Source organism: Pteropus vampyrus, unplaced genomic scaffold (assembly GCF_000151845.1).
Source record: "Pteropus vampyrus isolate Shadow unplaced genomic scaffold, Pvam_2.0 Scaffold205, whole genome shotgun sequence".
Taxonomy (NCBI): domain Eukaryota; kingdom Metazoa; phylum Chordata; class Mammalia; order Chiroptera; family Pteropodidae; genus Pteropus; species Pteropus vampyrus.
Genome location: NW_011888986.1, coordinates 139,163 through 158,958, shown reverse-complemented (window position 1 = coordinate 158,958; position 19,796 = coordinate 139,163). Strand labels below are relative to the sequence as shown.

At 45.1% G+C, this 19,796-nt stretch overlaps 1 protein-coding gene across 3 annotated transcripts in view; it reads left to right on the top strand.

The window, feature by feature from the left end:
• Positions 1-19,796, top strand: part of SYK (spleen associated tyrosine kinase) — a 90,074-nt gene that overhangs the window by 34,225 nt on the left and 36,053 nt on the right. For all 3 annotated transcript variants that reach the window (XM_011372361.2, XM_011372359.2, XM_011372360.2), the window contains exons 2-4: positions 8,059-8,511; positions 10,694-10,854; positions 18,775-18,913. In XM_011372361.2, the coding sequence (XP_011370663.1) occupies positions 8,098-8,511; positions 10,694-10,854; positions 18,775-18,913 (714 nt within the window). In that variant the 5' untranslated portion in view covers positions 8,059-8,097. The remainder of the gene's footprint in view (positions 1-8,058; positions 8,512-10,693; positions 10,855-18,774; positions 18,914-19,796) is intronic.

Below are 19,796 nucleotides of genomic sequence, written 5' to 3'. Positions count from 1 at the left end.
TCTGGTTTCATGCCAAGTTTAAAAAACACTGAAACAAACATAAGTTTAGGGAATAAGGATACTACAATTAAGAGCACAGTCTTATACCGAGGCAAAATGATATATTTTTATTGATGAAGATGGGTCTGTTTAGGAAGTAGAGAGAGTGGCAGAAAGTTACTTACAGTTGACCCTTATTATTTATGGAGTTTATATTTACAAATTCACCTTCTTAAAATTTATTTGCATCCCCAAATCAAAACTCACTGCACTTATGTGGTCATTTGTGGACATGCACAGTGGCAAAAAATCTGAATCACCCAACACATATATTCCCAGCTGAAGTTGAAGGAAATGATTTTCCGCCTTCTTGTCTCAGCTCATACTACAAACAAGTGTCATTTTCATGCTACTTAGAGCCACTTTTTTTTTTAATTTTGCATTTTTTATGCTTTTTCTTGGTGATTTTGCTGTTTGAATGGTTCCCAAGCATAGTACTGAGTGCTGTCTAATGATCCTAAGTACAGGAAGGCTACGATGTGCCTTATGGAGAAAACACGCATATTAGGTGAACTTTATTCAGTCATGAGTTACAGTGCTATTAGCTGTGAGCTCAATGTTAAAAAGTCAACAACATATTGGAAATAAGTTTATATAAACAGAAACACACATGAAACAAGGTTGTATATCGATTGGTTGACTAAAATGTCATAACCACAGGCTTTCAGGAAGATAACTCTGTCTTTCTCCAGGAGCAGTGGTTCAGTATTTGAAAAGTCAGTGACTTTATAGAACATAACTACTGTGAATAACAAGAATCGACTATAAGATGCGTAAGATGAAGAAAATAGAGCAAATGTAGTAATATTGGTAAAATAAAAAGAAGAGAAAGAAGGGAAAGAACACTGTGAAGGTTGGTGAGTTATAATATTGTTAGTAACAATAAATTAATCTGAACTTTGGGATCTGCCTCTGGTCCTGGTTCCCAGGCTCGGATATTGTGGCCCTTGAAGGGTTTAGGACCCAGTGCCTCTGACCATCTTCTAGAGCTAGAGGTGGAGATGAATGAAGACAGAGGGAGGTGGAAGCTTCTAGGAGTTCACACTGGCTGCGTGTAGCTCAACTCCCTCCTTCCTGACATTAGCAATTTACCTACTCATCCCTGCTCATACTGCAAAGTTTTATTCTGACTCTGCCCAAGCTCAGCCTCTGGTTACCTTCCTTCTGCCCTCCTTAAGATTATGTGGCCTCATTTGTCAATAAATCATTCAGTGTTTATTATTAAGCACCACTGCTTCTCTCACTTGAGCCTATTCCACATGTTGTATTAGTTATATGTTGCTATATAACAGATTACCCTAAACTTAATGGCTTAAAACAGATATAATCATAATTTATGTGGATTGAGATGACTTGGTTCAGTTCAGGGTCTCCCACAAGGCTGCAATCAAATGTGTTGCATCATCTGAAGGCTCTACTTGGGCTGGAGGACTGTCTTCCCAGGTGGCTTACTCTTATAGCTGGCAAGTCATGCTGGCTGCTGGCTGGAGACCTCAGCTGCCCAAAGAGCTGCATGTGTGTCTTCATGACATGGCCCCTGGCTTCTCCTCAGGTTAAAAATCCAGGGACCAGGGGAAACTGGATGGGCTTCTGTGGACTAGCAGGCATCCCGCACTGTCACCATGCAACCGGCCCCCAGTCAGTATGGGGGGTAGGGTTGAGGTGGGGTGGCACACAAAGGCATGGATACCAGTATCTGTGGGGCCTCGGAAGAGTCTTAGAGGTTGCCTGCCACCTCTGCATTCTCACTCTCCACCAAACATGGCAGGGTAGGAGACCCATTCTCATAATAGCCTGTGTTCTGGACAGAAGGGAACAAAATAGTAAACATACTGACCCTCATGGAGTATCTATTCTAATGGCTTTAGGAGGTTATAAGTCTGAAGAGGGCTAAGTAGTGGGATGGGCATATTGACTTCACCTTGTTGACTTCACTCTGATTGTTCCTCTGCAGGGAATAAAGTTTCCTTCCACCAGAGTCACATAGGTTCCAGACCGCTTTTCAGAGCATCTGGACCTAATCTTTTACTCAGGCTGCCGCAGAAACATGATACTTTAAAGTTATTTCAAATGTTATCTGAAACATTGTATTTATGTTGTAAGCACTGGCTATTCCTCTTAATCTTTGAAATTGCTGTCTGGTAAGATAGAACTACACAAGTGATATTTTCCAAGCTAAATGTGTTTTAAAAGGCAAATGTTGTGCAGGCAGCCTTAGTCCTGAGACTGGGGAGATGGGCCATGAAAGTGTACTTGGAAGGAGAGGTTGTAACATGTCAGAAAGGTCAAAAGGACACAGGATAGCTTAAATAAAATGTGGAGGGCACGAGGGTGCTAGTTAGATATGAGGGGATTACAAGCATTCGTTTCTGCCAACTCTGGGAGAGCTGCTGGTGGAGCTCCTTGGGGTGGGGCAGGCAGAACCAGAGCCCACAGAAGAAACAGGTTCCCTTCTCGATGCAACCCCTTAGAGTGTGTTGTATGCAGGAGGAAGCACGACTGACACTATGCAGGATTTTGAGATAAGAAAGTATTGTCTTTGATTTGGTCCAAATCTCCTTCATCTTTATGTGGATGTGCATGCGTCTGTCTAAAAGTATGCGTACACACAAGCGAGTATGCATGTGCACACACACACACTCACACTCCTTTGAAGTGTGGCTGTCCATGACTTTCTCTTCAGCAGGCCACTGTGACCCAGTTCTTCTCTTTTCTACCAGTTGCCTCTCTACACATTCATTGTTACTTCAGTTAGTTCTGGTGACTTTGTTACTTCTCTGACCCCTGACAGAGGTGCAAGCCCGTGGTGCTAATGTGCCCGGGTCACACAAGTATGGATGAGATGCCAGCCCTTTCAGCTCTCAGCCTTTGTTCTGCTGCCTCTGGGACCAGGGCACACTTACCTCCTGGGAGCACCTCCCTTTTTGACCCTCCCTGTCCTTTGCTCAAAGTAATGATGTTAATGAATTGAGAAGGGGATATTCATAAATCAAAATTATTGTTGAAGATGCTAGTGCAATGGAACATGTATATCAGATTCGTAGGATGGCCAAAACCTCTAACACTATAGTTTCCAATCAAGGTAATTTGGCCCCCAGGGAACATTTGGCAATGTCTGGAGGTAGTTTGGGATTATCGTGATTGAGGATTGGGGGTGCTACTGGCCTTAGTGGATGGAGGCCAGGGATGCTGCTAAACTGCTGATAATGGACAACAAAGAATGATCCAGCCCAAATGTCATGCGCGCCAAGGTTGAGAAACCCTGAGCTAATGTAATGAAAGGTGACATGGAAATAGGTGAAACCAACAAAAGGAGTGAGAGGGGGTGATGCAGCCATCTCAGTGTGTAAATCAAGGCCACTTGTGAAAAGGGCAGCTTTGCATTATCAGAAGCCCAGTGTGGATACTGGGTTGCTGAGGCCACACCGGCCTTATTTGTGGACAACTGAGTGCAGATCCAGGAGTGTCCTGTGCCCATGTGTGCTTAGATCTCAGAAGTCACAGCATAGAAGCTGTTGCCCTTTCAAGAGGGTTTTAGACAAAATGGAATTGCATGAGGCAAAGTGACCAGGGTAGTAGACTCCTTGGGATATCGTTGAGAGAGGGAGGGTGCATGAGCTTGGAGTGGAGCTGGGGACATGCATCTGAAGACTGTCTGGAGAAGCAGAACTGGAAGCTCTGTGTATCCTGTGGACATATGGAGGATTGGGGCCAAAGGAGGAGAGGCAGAGCATCAGCTGAGAAAGCCTTTTCTACCAGGCACATCCATCCCAGGCTGGAACAGATCTGTTCAGGAGGCAGTGAACCTCTGCAGGTGCCATGCTCCTTCAGGGCTAGGAATCTAAAGGGAGTTGTTTAGTGTTCTCCAGAGTTCTCTGACTCTGGCACCATGCTCTCCACTTGGGAAAACAGCCTCTGTATATTGAGAGTTTGTGTTACAAAAGGAGTATGCATTCACTGTAGAAACTCTGAGAAGGAAAGATCTGTGTATTTTCATTTAACAGGTATTTTGTGAGCACCTGGGAAGTCCCTAAGTGTTGGTGATGCAGGTCAACACTTCCAGACACTGAATCTTACATTTTAAGGGCAGAAGGGTAGGCTTGTGTTGAACGCAATGAAAGAAATAAACTCTTTGGTGAGATAAAAATAAACAGGGGCATGAAGCCACTTTAGACACAGTCATCAGCATACATCTCTCTGAGGTGACATGAGCTGAGACCACAGGCCTGAGAAAGAGAAACCAACCCAATGAAAGTGTGATGGTCAGGGACAGGAAAGGCCCCATCATGTTAGGACAGGAAGGAGGGCAGTATGACTGGACATGATGACCATGGGCATAATTATTTGTGCAAGATGAGCATGGGGCTCAGGCCAAACCATTTAGGGAAGTAGGGTTTAAAGAGGCTTTGGGATGTGATGGGGATGAGTATTGGCTTGCCAACCTCGTGCTGCCTGCTGTGTAGGGAATGGACCATGAAGAGGGCTGCTGGAAAGGAAAACTGGGTAAAACGTTCATCGACATGAGTGAGAGGTGGTGTGGCTTCTACCAGACAGCATCGAGGGAGACAGAAGCCATGGCTCGGGATATATTTTAGAGAAGAGCTAATGAAAAATCACTGGAGACCAGCTGATCTAATCTCCTAGATTCTCCAGCCCCCATTAGAGCATGGTCCCTGCACAGAACTCATGCTTCCCACAGGAACCTATTCCAGCATGGGATGGATGGCTGCATCAGGTAGAAAACACGGTTTATTTGTTTGTTTTCTGGTTTAGTGGATTAGACGTGAATGATGAGTGAGAGGGCAGAATCCTGCAACACTCTAAGGTCTCAGCCCAAGCCACTGGTTACGGTTGGTGTCATTTCCTCAGTTTGGAAAGTTGGAGGGAGGAACATGCATGAGTCATCAAAAGTCCCATTCTGAGCACGTGAAGGCTGAGTTGTCTGTTAGACATTGGTGTGGAAACATCAAGTAAACAGCGTTTAGGTCAGGAGCGTAGTGGAGAGAGGCGAATGTGAGTTCCTGGGCATGATGCCCATCGTGCGGCCCTGTGGAAGGAGAAGATAGGGCTGAAAACCCAGGATTGGGTTGCAGAGTAAGAGAGAGAAAGAGCCATGGAGGGTGAGAGGGGGCACAAACAAGAGAGACTGACCCATCAAAGTGAGGGTGTTGGGCTGTGTTCAGTGCTGCCAGAAGGTCAAGCAAGATAGGGCCAAAGGGGTGACCTTGGGTTTGGCTACTTAGTGGTTGATGACACTGAGAAGAGCAGATTCATGGAGTGTGGGAGTGAAGGCCAGGCAGAGGACAGTGGGTGGAAGAGCAAACAGGCACTGCAGAGGTTTCAACACTAAATACAAAAGAAGTCAGTAAAACTACTCATGTTACTTCCACTCTACCCCCCATTCTTTCAGACTTTCTCCTTCTTTCTCACTCTCGGTGTGTATATTATTACTCGTGTGTGTACATATGGCCTTTTAAAAACAAAACTGGATTGCTCTGTACCCCTTATTTTTAAATTGGCTTTTAATCCTACTTGTTATTCAACAAATATTTTTGACCACCTGCCACGTGCAAGAACTGCTCCAGGGGCTGAGATAGGGCAGCGAACAAAGGCATCCTTTTCTTGCTGCCCAGATGAGAATCAAGTTCAGTAGTAAATTATGTTGTGTTAAAGGACTGCTACCTATGGGGAAATGCTATGGAGCAGGGTAGAATGCTATGAAGCAGGGTAGAATGCTACATTGCCCCAGGCGTCACAAAACATTGTTTCGTGTCACAAAACATTTTTCTATCATGAAATTACACATTTAACCTCTGTCATTAAAAGGCCCCCAAAGAGCAAGTGCTGCTGCAATGTTTTGAGGAGCTCACCTGAAAATAACCTGAAGCTTCCCAGACTGAAAAGCTACCTGTGCAGATGTGTGCCTCTTCTGTTTCTAAGTTTTGAGCTTTTGAATAAAGTGGTTTCACACATGAAGAAGAATAAGAGAATGTTGAAATAGATAATAATAGATAGCAAGTTCTAGGCACTGTTGAGAAAATTATCCTGGTGGCTGTTAGAGTTTGAGCTACAGACGGGGGTCCAAGGCAAAGGCAGATTTAAGCAGTGCCTGTAAGTGAGTACCAGGTATCATGGGGGTGGCTGAGTTGATGGTTGATGGGTGTGTGGAGGACAGTGCGCAGTAGGGAAGCTGTTGTCTGTAGCTGTCTCAACGGTGGCAGGAGCTGTTGAGATGGTAGCTGTATCCCAAGTAAGGCTGAACGCAAAAGCAAAAGTCTTGGGATTTGCCATAGTGAGCCAGAATACTGAAAAATAGGGCTGAGAACAGCAGTGTGCTGACAGGTTCCTGTGGACAGTGGCGGGAACACGGGCAATTATCCCCATCACCAGGGCTTGTGTTCTGGAAAGGAGGTTGGAGACCACGAAAAGGCCTTGGTTGGGCTCTGTTGGAGCCAGTCCTGAGAAGACAGTGTGTGAGAAAGAAGCACTTAGGGCCTTACTGTTGAGGCGGGCAGGGGCCGAACCTGCAACACAAGTGTCACAGAAGGATTAGCTGGAGAAGAAGAAGCAGAAGAGAAGAAATACTTCCAGAAGACACATCAACTCACACTCTCTCCAGAGAGGTCTTCTTATTAATAGTGGACTGTACTTTAAAAACAACAACAACAACAAACAAACAAACAAACAAAAAACCGTATTGAGAGATGAATTTTTAGAAATTGAACAAAGAAAAATAAATCAAATGGTAGAAGCAAGCAAGAAAATTATTTGTACCATCAAATTATAATAAACTCATATGTTATCAGGGGCTCCCTTGGGAGCACTGATTTGACAATATTGCCTAGAAAAAGTCTACTGCCTCTATTGCAGGGATCCCCAGTCCCTGGGCTGTGGACCAGAATGGTACTGGTCCATGGCCTGTTAGGACCAGGCCACACAGCAGGAGGTGAGTGACAGGCGGGCGAGTGAGCGAAGCTTCATCTGAATTTGCGGCTGCTCCCCAGCGCTAGCATCACTGCCTCAGCTCCACCTCAAACCATCAGGCATTAGATTTTATTAGGAACAGCAGTCCCTGGTACCAAAAAGGTTGGAGACCACTGCTTTCTCGAACAGGTATGCTTATGTTTATAGCCACATGCAAGATAATTTATGTTAAGAAGAGGCTGTTTCACATAATCGTGTATCTGCGTGTGTATATGTGTGTGCCTCTGTGTATTTGTGTGTTACTGTGTGTATGTCTGTTTAGTGAAGACATATCTTTCCTGTGACAGGTGTCCTCATCAAATGTAAAACCTACACTATTTCTTCAATGCGAGATGGTACACGGCAGGTACCTGGAAGTGGCCCGTAGGCGTGGAGGGATGGAACAGTGTGCAGCCCAAGGCCTGGGGCTCTGGGAGGGTGTCACTCTTCATGCCTCAGGGCAGCAGCTTGTTGGTCCCATTTCTCAGCCAAAGGTGTGTAAGCTGTGGTGACCACCGTCACAGTTTTATGTGGCGTGTACATGTGCCAGGCACTTCAGCTCCCTGGTGCCTAACTATAGCATATGACACAGTAGACCCCTGGCGTTCAGATGAAGTGGTCATTTACGTCTTCGCTGCACATACTCTGACCAGCAGCGGGTATTCTTCACAGCTGTCTTCATCTCGAGAGAGTGATGGGCACATGCTCGTCTGGGTTCCGCCCTATGCACCGGCTGACCATGGGGCCTCCTCCTCCTCAGCCCTGTTTTGCAATAGGACTTCTCTTTTCAGTGTCTCTAAGAACTCTTTCCCCACCAAAAGGAAGAAATAAAGTTTCGGTGGCCACGTTTGTCCAATACTCTGTTGTCAGTTTTCATATTAAGAATGCGTGTTTGGAAATCTAACGATTATGTGAGCAGAAGGATGGACAGCATGTTAGGGCTACACACCAAGCTTCCCATAAAGGAGGGCCTGTCTCCAGTGTTGAAAGGCTGGTGATGTTACAGTTATTCCTGCTGCCCATGTGCTGACCGATGTCCCTCTTCTTTTTGCCCAGGTGGACACGGTGCACCCTTGGTGGTGAGGGGAGACAAGCATGGCCACAAACATGGCCGACAGTGCCAACCACCTGCCATTCTTCTTTGGAAACATCACCCGTGAGGAGGCTGAGGACTACCTGGTCCAGGGTGGAATGAGTGATGGGCTCTACCTGCTGCGCCAGAGCCGTAATTACCTGGGTGGCTTCGCCCTATCGGTGGCACATGGGCACAAGGCACACCACTACACCATCGAGCGGGAGCTGAACGGGACCTACGCCATCGCAGGCGGCAGGACGCACGCCAGCCCTGCTGAGCTCTGCCACTACCACTCCCAGGAGTCAGATGGCCTCATCTGCCTCCTCAAGAAACCCTTCAACCGGCCACCTGGGGTGCAGCCCAAGACCGGACCCTTTGAGGACCTGAAGGAGAACCTCATCCGGGAGTACGTAAAGCAGACCTGGAACCTACAGGTAGGCCACAGCCAGTCCCACCGCTATGCGGGGTCTCGTGCACTCATAGGCTCAGGAATTCCACACAGGCACCCCAGTCTGTGCAGAGGGGTGCTTCAGATAAGCAGCCATCTCCTTAGTCATTAACGTGGGACAAAAATTTTCTCACTCCAAGAAGGCAGCCTTTACTCTCTTGTAGTCACAGTTGAGAGGGCGGCCCCTGCTTGCCAGCGATGTGGGTGTCTTCACCGCAGGAAACCACTGTCACCCAGTTCATGCTGGGTCCTTTCAGGGAGACATCACAGGCACCTCCCATTCTTTATTTACCTAGGTGGGGGGGTCCTACTAGACACATTGATTGGTGCTTGATTTTATAGCTTCTTAACATCTCCTGCAGAACATTCTGTATCAGCACACACATAACTGTGCCAACCGGTTTGTGGCTGCCTGATATTCCTTCCTACTCACCACAATTTATTTAACTAACACCTAGTGATGGACACTTTTATTGTTTATAAATAATGCTTCCAGTAATATCCCTCTATACACCTTCTTCTGAGCCTTCAGACAGTATCTGCAAGATAACCCTGAACAGATTCGGTTTGCCACAACAAAGGATGTGTGTGTTTAATTTGTGTGTATTGACAAGTTGTCATCCAGAAAAGTCCCAGAGGCTGTGACAACTTATGTACCTGCCACACTCTCAACAGCACTTGATGTCAGGAGTCAACAGGATGGTTGACATTCTCCTTCTCAGACTTATGAGTTCAGTCATTCTGATTGATTGCACTTCTTGGTGTGTGTACCCTGTGTTCTGCTGTGTTATCTGATACGTACAGAGTTATGACCACACAAGCTTTTGAGGATTATATTCAGTGACTCCCTTCACTCCTTTAATATGTTCTGTACTAAATTCAATCTTGCAGACAGATAATAATACTGTGTGCCCAGTATTTTTTATTAGCATTTATTGGATGCGTCTTAGGCCATCCTTTTACTCTTCTCAAAGTCAAATAAGATTTATTGAGTTGCACTTTATATACCATAAAATTTATCCTTTTTAGGTGTGCAGTTCTATGAATTTTGACAAACACATAGCATAATGTAGCCCCCTCCCCAGCCAAGATATATAACAGTTCTATCTTCCGTCAAGCACTCTTATGCCATCCCCCACCATAGCCCCTGGCAGTCCCTCATCTGATTAGTCCTATAGTTTTGTCTTTTCCATAATGCCACATAAATGAAATCACACAGCATGTAGCCTTTTCAGACTGGCTTGTTTCACGCAGTGTAGTGCATTTGCAAGTCAGCTGTGTGGCCTTGCCTGTCAGCAGTTCATCCTTTGTCCTGGCTGAGTACTATTCTATACCCTTTCACTTTGACCCCAATTTGCTTTGTTTTGCAGGCCTCTCTAGTATGTAACTTATCACTTATTGCTTTGGTTATGAAATGAAATGAAACTTATCATTTCATCTGTGAGGCCCGACAAAATTTTCCTGCTCTCTTTCTTTTCTATCTTCCCTCTTCCCTTCCTTCTCCTAGTTTGGGTTGGTTATATTTTTGTTTTTTACCTATTATGGTTCTTTTATAACTTCAAACAATCAAACTTTGCTTCTTCATTTACAACTGTGAAGAATATCTGTTTCTCTCCCACCAAGAACGATGAGGAAGTGAATTCACTTAGCTGTCAGCCTCTTTCCCATTTTTGTTTTCACTTTGTCGTTTCTGCATTGTCAAGGTCTGTCTCCTGGACGTTGCCTGCAGTTTCAGGCAGCAGTATGTGTAATTGTGCACAGTGCAGCCTTGTAGAGGCAGGCGGGAAAGCACATGTCTCTGTTACACACATCTTAAGGCCTCCTAATTGTCAATAAATAATCGGATTCAATGTAGAAAAATCCGTTCCAGTAGACAACGGATCTAAAAAGTGCAGGAGGCCTCACAGATTATACCAGTGGTTTCTAAAGCCTGTGTGGCTTTTAAAAGGCCGATAACCTTAGTATTCTAAAATTTATTTTGTTATTTACACACTTGAAGGTATTTTAATAATATATAAGATCTTACTGGCTTTATTTACTGAGTGAATAAATGAACAAACAAATTTGATTGTATTTTGCCATGTCAGGACTTAGGACACATTGGAAATGATTTCTGTGCCATTTTTCATTTAACTTAGAATCGCTCTGCTCTCCTCCACTTGTGGCAGGGCCAAGCTCTGGAGCAGGCCATTATCAGCCAGAAGCCTCAGCTGGAGAAGCTGATCGCCACCACAGCCCATGAAAAAATGCCCTGGTTCCACGGGAAAATTTCTCGGGATGAATCTGAGCAAATTGTCCTGATAGGTTCAAAGACAAATGGAAAATTTTTGTAAGTATTGTGTCTTTTTCCCTTCACCTCATACTCCCAGGCCTGCTTGGACAACCAGGGGTAACTTGGACTTTCCGTTACTGGACCCACACCACCGCGGGAAGTGGCCACACGTTATCACTTGGCACACCATGTTACTGGCCTGCTATAAGACAATTCCAGTCAAAGCTGTTACTTGTAATTCAGCATTCTTTTTGCCCGGTCTGAGTCCAAAGTGAGCACACTTCTTGGGCACTGAGGGACATAATCGAAGGATAATGTTTTTCAGTCACATAATCTGCTTTTAATGGCAAATGTAGATGTTTAGCAATGTCTGTGGCTATGCCTTCAAAGTACAAACACCACAGTTTGTTCATTCACATTTCATCCAAGATCTCAGACTTTACTTCTATTTTTACTTGGAACAAAGTGCTAGTAGGGTGGATATTAAATAAGATTTGCTGAGAGTAACTCGAATGAAAGGTAGTGCAGGTAGATCACAAGCTGGTTTGTAGACTTCAGCCTTATAACCTTAGAGATAAGGTGAGCATCCCAAGATCTGCTCATCGTTGTCCTTAGTGGTCAATGTAAATCTCAGTTCTAAGGTCCTAGAAATGCAGTCCACCTTGAGGCCACGTCTGTGGTCAAGAGAAGGTAAGGAGCTGTCTTGGTCAGGTGTTAACCTTATTCCCGAGGTGCCTTGGCCAAGGTGACACAGTGGCACTGCCAGCAAGGCACACTCACTTGTTCGTCACTGCTCAGTGACCCTCCAGAGATGCTAACTGGGTGCCTCAATGGACAACTATTCCATTCTTACGTTGGACACTTACCAAGGGCAATGTAGCCCCATGATCAAGAATGCAGAATAATACTTACCTAACTTTGTAAACTTTTCTTAGCAATTAAATGTTTTTTTCTAAGTATCTATTTTAAGACTTTACCATAATACCTATTATTTTGGAAATGATTTTAAACATGTACTCTTTAAAAAAAAAAAAAGTGATCCTAAAAATAAGTACAGAGCTGCCAGATTGGCACCAGCAATGCCTGGAATGATGGCTTGGGGCAGTGGTCCCCAACCTTTCTGCCACCAGGAACCAGTGCTTCTATGAGAATCTAATGCTTGATTATCTGAGGTAGAGCTGTGGTGGTGATGCTAGCTAGTGCTGAGGAGTGGCTGCAAATACAGATGAAACTTTGCTCACCCACCCACTGCTCACCTCTTGCTGTGTGGCCCTGTTCCTAACAGGCCACAGACCAGTACCGGTCCATGGCTCAGGGTTTGGGGACCCCTAGATTAGTGGATGCAGTAATGGCTACTGGCAGAAACCCCATGGTAGGGGAACATCTTTTCCTCAATGTGTCACCTATCAGTTCATTTCCCCCTGAGGTTTGGACTTTTACTATCTTCTTAGGAATAATGTCCAACACAAATGTCATGGGACTATATATACAGCATCTTGATGTGATTAAGTCAGCCCAAATTGTATAACCTAAACAGTGAGTGAGACCTCCTGACTTCTTGCTGGTTCAAATACCTGCTCTCAGACTCGCTGGAGGACAGCCACAGTCAGGGAGGGCCACCCACTCCGCAGTTAAACAAGAGGGTTGCTGTAAGCAGCACCTGCACTGGGACAGCCCAGGGGCTCTGCCAGCTGTCTATTCCTTCCTCACTGATTCTTCTCAGGCTTCATTCACATTTTCCTAAAGAATGTGTCTCCTGCCTACTTTGCAGCCATTCAAATCAGCTTGTCCTTCCATGAACCAACATTTAACGGCATCCATAGTTGTTTAAGGCACCAAATGCCAGCAGTGTCATGTTGCATTGATTATGGTCATCCCATGTACCTTAATGACACTGCTGACTAACCAGTATTATCTTATATTTTGTTTCTCTTCACTTATTTAATGTCCATCAGTCCCACTTATTCTGAATGCCATAAACTCAGGTACTGATCGCCAACACTCAAAACAGTGTCTCAGTGGGAGAAACCTTTCTGGGTAAAGGGACATTTAAGCTGCGTACTGAGCAGTGAGGAGAAGAGAGTTAGTGGAGAAGGAAAAAAAGTATTCCCAGGCAAAGAAAGTGTCAGTGCAGAGTCTTAAGGGCCAGCACCATGACCTGAGCATGGCTTGGCCAGGAGTGGGGACAGGAGTGACAAACTGTGCAACAGGGAGGCATTCGCACCAGACAGGAATTCCCTTCTACGAGGGTGGATTGTCCACTCAGGAACACTTTGAGAGTGAGCAAGGAAGAAACGTAAATTAGAATAAAGGATGAAGAATGAAGGCCGTACCTTCAGTTGGGTTCCACAAGATGGATACAAAGTCCAGAGGAGATGATATAAGCACTGGTTTTCAACCTCGTATGTGTTTGGGAACCACATGGAGGTTGGTTAAAAGCACAGATTACCGGGTCACCCCAGCCCCGAGTATTAACTCACTAGGTCTAAGTTATTGCCCAAGAGTTTGCATTTATGACAAGTTTCCAAGTCATGTTGACCCTGCTTTCTAGGGACCACATTTGAACCTATTGGAGATGCCCGATACCTACCTAAGCTATAATAAGAACAGTGGTCATTTGAGATTTTCAGCATTCATTGGAGGGTCTCTAACCATATGTGTAGGGAATGTTCTTTCAGCACCCCCCAAATACTGTATTATTTGACTGATTGAGACAGAGTTAACCTTAAAACTACTTCTACTTATAGAAACTTAAGTGGGATAATAAAAAAACTCAGGCCATGAAGTCAGACAAGCCCAGCCACTTGCTAGCTCTGTGATTTAAACCATTAATTCATCTCTCTGACCTCAGTTTACTCAATGGAAAAATAGGGAAACTAATGTTTTTTCTGAGTTGTTTGGGTGATAAACACGGTAATGTGTAGGGGATGAATTGAGAAGATCTAACATATGTTTAACAGGAGCTTCTGAAAGAATAAATGGTAAAAAAGAAAGATAGTAATATTTGAAGAAAAAATGGCTGAGTATTTTCTAGAACTGATAAAGAAAATAATTCATGGTTGTAGGAAGCACAGATACCTGATCGCCATTGGCTTAAGATTTATACAACCATGAATTATTTTCTTTATCAGTCTAGAAAATAGCCATTTTTTTCTTCAAATATTACTATCTTTCTTTTTTACCATTTATTCTTTCAGAAGCTCCTGTTAAACATATGTTAGACCTTCTCAATCCATCTCCTACATTCCTTCTTATTTTCTATTGTTTTTTCTCTGTGTGCTATGGTAATATCTTTAGATCTGTCTTCCAGTTCACTAACTTTTGTTTCATCTGTGTCTAATCTAGTAAGCTTATTCACTGATTATTTCCCCCACCAATACATTTTTTTTTTTATTTCTAGCAATTTTATTTGTTGTCATTGTAGTTTTTTAAAATATTCCTGAGCATTTTGGGGAGTATCTATTGCTTGCTAGTTTTTGTGATTTCCATCTTGTTTCTTTGAACATTTCATACATAGATAATCTATATTTCACACCTGATGATTCCAGTACTGAAAGTTCTTGGAGATATAAATCCCTATCTTTCCTGCTCTCTTTCCTTCCCTACTCCCTCTATTGTAACTCATGCTTCTTTATGTTTTGGGAAAATTTGTACTATAATCTTTAAAAAGGCAGATGAACGAAAGAATCTTGGCATGGCCCCAGATTTGGACCTGTGTTCTGCACTGATCCTACTTTCATTGTTCGTATGGAATGCACATGCGCCTTTATTTTGCTATGGTGCGAGGCAAAAAGTACCCAGCAGTTTCATTTTCTTTTATCTTTGTTGGATATTAGGACTGGTACCTCTCCTGAATTAGGGGGCTCTTGTCCTTATATCAGCATGCATACTGTCCAGCATGTCATTCCCACAAACTCTTCTTCCCTACCCCCCAACTCTCTGTCTCTTAGGAAGCTGCTATTGGGCCCCATGTGGCAATATCTGACTACCCGATACAGCATCAGGCCTGAACAGAAGTGTGAATGCCAGCCGTGGATTCTCCTCTCATCTATCTGTATGGCCACCACAGCCACAGTGACTGTCTATCTTATGCACATGACACATCCCAGGTGCCCTCCTTCCTCTCCAGCCAGCCATGCTCTGCTCTGCCATGGGAAAAAAAAAATGCATAGGAGAATGAGAATTCATGGTGGGCTAGGAAGTGCCCCAGCTGTTCTGTCTGCAGCAGACACAATGCAATGTACAGATATCTTGATAGGTCTAGCCACCTTGGGGCGTCCCACCACCTCCTGAGTCCTCACTTCCCCACTAGTGTCTGGGCATCACCACCACATATTCTCTCCCATCCAGGAGGGCATAGAAGTTCACCCCCTCCTTGCAGAACCAACACTCTCCTCACCTCACCTTTGCCAAGTGTTTTCACGTCTGCGAGGTGCAAGGCTTGCTCATCACAGAGCCTAAGGCTGTCTGCCTTAGAGAAGGGTGGCTATTCTGCCCTCTCACCAAGGAGAGTCACCATGCCACATGACAATAAGACAATCTTAAGGCCAGTTAAGAAAGCTTTGCAGCTTTGCTCCAGTTCAAAGCACTGAAATCCCACTCTCTGTAATAGCAAAACACAAATCTGCTTGACTCTTCCAAGAGACATAGGGGAAAAGTATTCTAGGGCTTCTGTGAACATGCCTGAGACCACTGATCCTGAAGTTGGAAGGCAGCAGCCCTAAAAGGAGTCAGAAGACTAACTTTTGTTCTTCCCCTCTTTGGGTGCCTGTGTGACACACCTGGTGGGTGTGTGGGGCAGAGGGGTACTTTCCTGAGGAACAGGGGGCCCAAGAGGAGCTGCTTCAACTTCCAAACCAGTATTTCCCATATTTTAGGTTTAAAATAGCCTACCCCAGGATCTGCCTACAGCCAGAAGACACCTCACAGTTACTGGCCGTTAATGCCACCAAGCTTCTGGGCTTTGCCACCTACAGCTGTTGGGCCTGTGGGTTTCCCTTCTCTGCCCTCGTTTCCTGCCAGCTGTCTGGGGGGCTGCTCAGGCTGCATGTCCACAGCCTGTCCTTGTGTTTGCTGTCCTTAGACTGTGCTCCCATGGTAGCTGTCGCCACTGTTGTTCTGGGAACTGGCATAGGCTGTCTGACATGAGCTCTGGGAGAAAGACTCTCCTCGAAGACCTGTTCTCTGGGGAGCCTCAAAGAAAGATGCCTTTGCAGAAATTGCTTGTTCAAAAGCAAGAGACTCTCCACCTTGCACTAGTTCTCTCTGTATACTATGTTTGTTATGAACTATTAAACATACAAAAAGGTGCATCACTCTATGTGTTCACTTTAGTGAATAATTACAAAGCAAACACCACCGGAGTTAAGAAACAATACACCAGCATCGCAGAAGGTCCGTTTCTCACACCCCACCCCACCAGAGGATACCACTTCCTGGACTCTTGTGTCCAGCATGCCTTCACTTTTTTTCTTCTTCTTCCTCTTTTTTACTTATTTATTGATTTTTGGTTTTAACACCTAAAGTAGTGTGCGCCTCTGAACAAAACCATTTGTTTTGCCTTTTGGGGAACTTTGTGCATATGGAATCATGGCATAGATTTTATGCTCGTGAAAGTCATCCGTGCTTCATATCACTGCTCTTGGTTCATTTTTTGTACTATGGTATTACATCGTATGAATATCCCACAATTTACTCACTCTGCGGTCAATGAACATTCGGTTTCTTTATAGATTTTTGTGATCACAGATAAAGCTGCTATAAACATCCCAGCATAATTTCTGGGTGCAGACTGGACAAATTTTGTATACCTGAGAGTAGATTGCTGATTCACAAAGGATGAATAGGTTTAATTTCAGTAGGAAATTCCAAATTATTTTTCTAGAACGGTCAGATTCGCACTCCCACTGGCAGTTTTCCTGGGAGCCTGTGGCTCCCATTCTCAGCAATACTTAGTATCAGGAGCCTTTTTAAAGTTTGCCATTTAGAAGAGTATGTCATGTTATTTCCATTCCATTGTGGTCTTAATTTGCATTTTCCAGATTTCTAATGAGGTAACTGCACCTGGACAATCTGTGACCCTCTGTCTCAGTTTTAACAAGAAAAAAAATCAGTCAAGGCATAAGGCAAGATGGAGTGGTGGAGATTGGTCATAAAAATCAGAAAACCAGAGTTCATATCTCATTAACTGTTTCTAGGGCTTTGAGGTCAAAGATATTAAGGACTCTGAATCAAGGAGAATGATATTTTGGAATGGCCTGTGGACATCATGCTCCCATGATCACCTTTCATATGTATAAGCATACATTCTTAGTGCTTGGAATTAAGAATTTGTATAGTTCCTTATACTTCCAAACTCTCCTATTTGTTTGCCACTAATGCTTATATAATAAACAAACTATAAATAGCCCCACATCTCACATTATAAAATAGATTCTGTTCTCCAATATATAAAAATATGTCTTACCATTTCTTTGTGGTTGGTTTGTAATTTGACAGCAACCAACTGGTTTTCATGGGCCATGTAACTGTGAAGTGGAGCATATACTTCAGGGCGCTGGTAGCCTGGTTGGGCTGGGAGGAAGGAGCTATCGTCACAGTGTGGAGGTTTCAGAATCAGCCCCCACCGAGGCCAAGGAGGGTCTACATGTGTCCTTCCATCCGCACCAGCTGCCCTGAGCAGTAGGGTGTGGCAGGAACCGATCCAACGTACACAGCTGAGCATGTCTTGAAAAGAAATTTATTTTAAAACAAAGTTCATACCCCACACAACACAGCTCAGCTCTCAAGTTTTGGGTTAGCTTTTTGAGATGAATCTACAAGATCGAAGACAGGAAAGTATGCCCACATCTGTTTCCAAACCCATCTCATGTGTATGACCTCTTGCAACTGGGAGGAGGCATCAGAAATCTCTTCAAAACAGAGAAGTCCTAGCATCTGGGCACATTTGAACTCTTCTCAAAATACAGTGTGTTTGGGCACATTCTTAACATTTGGTGCCTCGGTTCCTTTATTTTAGAAAATGCCAGGTCTGGACAGCTTTCTGGGACCTCGGGACTCACCTTCTCTCAGATCTCATGATCTGAAAGGCTCAAGTCGCTGAAAGAAGAAAATGGGCTGAGGGTGGGTGTGACTAAGCAGCTAAATTGCGGGGAGGGGTTTGTGCCTTTGCAGCCCCTACCTGGCCTTCCCAAGAGGCCTCCTCCCCACCCCTATACACATAGGCCACCGCTTGTGCATTGTGGTGGCATGTTTTATGCTTGTTACCAGACTCACAGGTCTCGTTCCCTTGGATAAGGGAAGGGGGGGGGGGCACGCAGTGATCCGGGGTGATCAGCCCAGCGCAGCCTTGATTTCGCCTGCCCTTCCCTTCCCCACAGTGGACGATATTTTCTTCTTCCAGTGACTTCATCTGACTGTGTCATGTGGAACAACATTTTAAATCCTAGCCCTGCCCCCCACTCCCTGCAGAAGGGAAAATGTGAGGGAGTGAAGAGGGCCCTGGGAGTGGGAGGCCTCACGCCCCTCCATCCGTGGTCTGAAGCTTCCTTTGTTAACATTCCCCTCAGACACCCCCATCCTTCGCCCCTTGGCTAGGTGGGGGAGCAACACCCTCTGGGACTCTGGCCTCAGCGAAGAGAAGAGGTGAGTCAAAGGGCTGCACAGACTACCACTCCACACCCTGCCCAGCTCTGGGGTCCTGTGGGTCTCACATGCTGTTCCCTGAGCAGTGCCACTGCTCCAGGTGAACCATGGCCTCTCCTGATGTCCACCTGGGGCCCCACCCTCTGGATCTTGGCGGTGGTCCAGCCCTACGCCATAGAATTTCCTCGTTGTGAGCTCTTGATATCACCGAGCTGTAAACAGGGCTTCCCTGGCCACGGCAGGTAAAGGACATTGCTGCCGGCCGCCTTCTCAGGGCACTTCTTTTCACCGGAGGATAGGAGTGGGAGTGACGGGAATCTTCATCTCTTCCAGGATCAGAGCCAGGGACAACAACGGATCCTATGCCTTGTGTCTGCTACATGAGGGCAAAGTGCTACACTACCGCATTGACAAGGACAAGACAGGGAAGCTCTCCTTCCCCGATGGAAAGAAGTTCGACACACTCTGGCAGGTATACAGCATCCTAGGAAATGAGGGGAATAGGGTCCCTAGAGCCTGTTAGAGATGCCTGCCTGGGTCCCTCCCATACCTGCCCAACTAGAACCTGCTCTTCAACCTTCAGTTGCCGCCTGCCAACATCAGAGTTTAAGAAATGCTAGTCTAGAGTCATCACGTTAGGTTAATGAGGCTCCAGAAGGTTCTGTTGCTTCTCCAGTGGCAGTCAGCACTTGGCACCTCAGAGTGGTGACTACTCAGAGCTGTGTTCAGAGTTCAACAGGGACCTGCACTGGGGACTAGAAAATGTTTCTCTCTAAGACATTCTAACTGGAACCTAGAGCAGCCTTTCAGACAACTACATACAAAATAAAGGCCTGGATGGCTGAGAAGGAGGCATGGAGGTGGCCGATCAGAGTGTTCTTTGAATTGTGAGAAGCGAAGTTGAATATAAAATGTCAGGTGCCATTCTTGCTGCAAATGAGTCTCCATTGAAATTAAAACCAGTCAGAAAGTAAGGCAGCATTTCCCACACTTCCAGCCACCACCTACACAGGACTATCCCACCCCAATCTAAAGAATTTGTTCTTAACCCAACTGTTGGTAAGTAAAGTTGAAACAGCTCACAATTTGGGGGCTACTTAGGCACAATGAGCGCTAAACCAGTGCTCACCACTGTTTTCCATAAGGCTATCATGGGCATAACTAGCTTGCCTTTATTTTAAATCACAGCTATGTGAAAAAATGACAATACTGCACACATCGTTTTGGTGTAGTGTCTTATACACTGTAGTGGGGCAGAGATGGAGAGAACCAAAAGACTCTGCCTCCCAAACAGCAACAGCTACATTGCGCTTTTGTGGGTGAGGGACGTGCGCAAACATCCACAGCCAGGCCTG